Source organism: Montipora capricornis, chromosome 10, assembly GCF_036669925.1.
Source record: "Montipora capricornis isolate CH-2021 chromosome 10, ASM3666992v2, whole genome shotgun sequence".
NCBI lineage: Eukaryota > Metazoa > Cnidaria > Anthozoa > Scleractinia > Acroporidae > Montipora > Montipora capricornis.
In genome coordinates, this window is record NC_090892.1 from 23,097,577 (window position 1) to 23,100,076 (window position 2,500).

Consider the following 2,500-nt stretch of genomic DNA (forward strand, 5'->3'; position numbering starts at 1 on the left):
ATTATCAGTAACTGATGCGTGTGTCGTTTTTGTCGCTTTTGTCGTTTTTACTTTAAGTACTTAGCTTAAATTGTACATTTTTCAGACCTTTATTTTTTAGAATACATTAGGATTTTGATTAGGACCGTGCATTACATGTAACCTAGCTGATTAAGCTAAATAAAGTATTTTCATGTTATCTTTAACAGGATATCCGACGACATTTTCTCTCAATCTTCCAAGACATTTTTATTTCTCTACGGTAGTTTTACATAATGTAGTTGCGCTTTGTTCCTCTCAGACCTTCACAACCTGTCTTTGACGGTTCCGCCGACAAAGTAAGATTACAGCTCTTCTGAAATCTGGCATCCTGGTTGCATACAGAATAGCATTAACACCGGAGTTTGCGAAGTAGAGAGAGGTACACGCATAATTCAATAAATTAATTGCTAACGGTGAAAGGGAGGTTATAATGTCGGTGGAAAAGAACAAAAAAGAGCATATTGTACTTGGCAACCACAGCAGTAAAGATGCTAAAGTCACAATAAACAATGTTTTAGTCAGTTTTTTTTCTCTACTGACTGCACGATCCAGGTGCTGAGGACGTATGCCGCAACAAACTTTTACAGCAATGGATACGTAAGAAAAAGAGATAACAAAAAGACAAAATGCATTGAATGAATTCCATACATAAAAATAAAGGCCTACTTTTGTTATGTGTATAGCGTACAAAGAAATGGTTAACAAGACAGAAAGAAGCCAACTGGCAGCGATGATTGCACCATAAGCCCGTTTTGATATAACGCGATGTTTGAATGGTCGAAAAGTCGCATGCGCCCTTTCTATGGAAATCAGAGCAAGGTTTGTCAGGGAAGCGATAGGAAACACACTCCACAACCAAACGAGAACATCAAACCCTAGGCCTGTAGAATATTTTACCTTCCAAACCTTGCACATCATTCCCAATTGATGGTAGGAATTAGATGATGCCGAAAATGCCCCAACTAACATGTCTGCAACTGCCAGATTAAGTATCAAGTACATGCTACGCTTTCGAAGAGAACGATTTTTCACGAAAACAAGGATGGTAATAAAATTGAATGCCACTATGACAAAAACTTCTGTTCCATACAAAACAAGCAGGGTAGAGCAGATAGAAGAAGAAAGGATCATGTTGGAATTTTCCATCTTGCAATTTATCTGTCGAAAAAAAGGACCACATATTTTTAACACGAGATTCTAAAATTTTAGTAGTATTAGTAGTATTAGTAGAATTTGTTTCAGGTAGTCCCTGCTTCAATGTCCTGGCGCACTTGTAAAATAGCCAACTGGTTTGCCTTCCGCCAGTTGGGATTCTTAACAATTGTACATGTTCAATGCTCGGAGATATTAGCTTATAGCTTCTCTACTAGCTCTCTCTTATTATCAATCAACTAATTTTTAAATATGCTACATGTGGGTATCTTGGCTAAAACGATAAAGATTAATTCATACCATGCTCAAAATGTTGGTGGCAGGGGTGACGGCAAGGAGAATCAATAATACCGCGATAATGGGACAATGCACGCATGGTGATTCAAAAGTTTTGATGGCTGTTAATATTATTGTGTGTTTTGTGCGTGTGTATAAAAACTGGTAAACCTTACCGTAGCCGTGTAGTTATTATACTCTTTTACGTTATCCTTCGTTCGTCTTTCTTTTCTTGAGTCGGCCCTCTTTTCTGGCTTACACCAAGGTTTCCTTGCAGAAAATCTCCAGTCCACAAACTCTGAAACAATAGACCTCGTTTTGTTTTCCCATTTCAGACCACGTGATGTTCTCAAGGGAATTTTGTTTTTTCATAAGTTATTCGTGCAAAAGCACGTGCATAAGATCAACTTTGAAAGAGACTGTTCCACATTATTGCCTGATTCAAGCCGAGGGCTACCAGTAAGGTACAAAGCGTCAAAATGTACAACGAAATGTATGGCCATCCAAACGCTTCGTCCGAATAACAAAACATTTATTTGCAAATCTTGACATATTTAAATGGCTGGGCTAAATTAGCCCAATTAACACCAAACTTAGGGATTTTGTAAATCTCGGTGTCCTCTTTCTGACGAAGTGGGTCAATAGTGCTGTACCTAGTCCCCTTCGGCTTGAAATCAGGCAATGGTAGCATTATTTTGAGCATAATAGCATGGCAAAAGCATCGAGCATACTGCAGCATTTTAGCAAGATTGATGTATCACTAAAAAAGAAAAAAATCTGTCTGAAGTGATGAAATTCGCCGTGAAAGAGCCAAACATATATATTTCTGAGGTTTCTACTTTCCAGCCAATACTAGAGAGAGCCTGGGTCTACTCAATGTTCACATTCAGTGCTGGTCAACGGTTCAGCGTATGCAGCCGCCATTTTGTTTGCAAGTTATAAGAGCATAATAGTAAAAATTTTGGGCATTAAGCAAAAGCATAATAGGGTCTGGGTCTGGGCTCGACGTGAAGCTATGTAGACATGTTCCGAAGAGCTCCGGTCGAGGACC

At 38.7% G+C, this 2,500-nt stretch overlaps 1 protein-coding gene across 2 annotated transcripts in view; it reads right to left on the reverse strand.

Annotated features, from left to right (window-relative positions):
• Window positions 1-143: 143 nt before the first annotated feature.
• LOC138019719 (histamine H2 receptor-like) overlaps window positions 144-2,500 on the reverse strand; it is a 27,551-nt gene continuing 25,194 nt past the window's right edge. For both annotated transcript variants that reach the window (XM_068866596.1, XM_068866595.1), the window contains 2 exons: window positions 1,626-1,747; window positions 144-1,179 (listed from right to left, as the gene is read on the reverse strand). In XM_068866596.1, the coding sequence (XP_068722697.1) occupies window positions 277-1,167 (891 nt within the window). In that variant the 5' untranslated portion in view covers window positions 1,168-1,179; window positions 1,626-1,747 and the 3' untranslated portion in view covers window positions 144-276. The remainder of the gene's footprint in view (window positions 1,180-1,625; window positions 1,748-2,500) is intronic.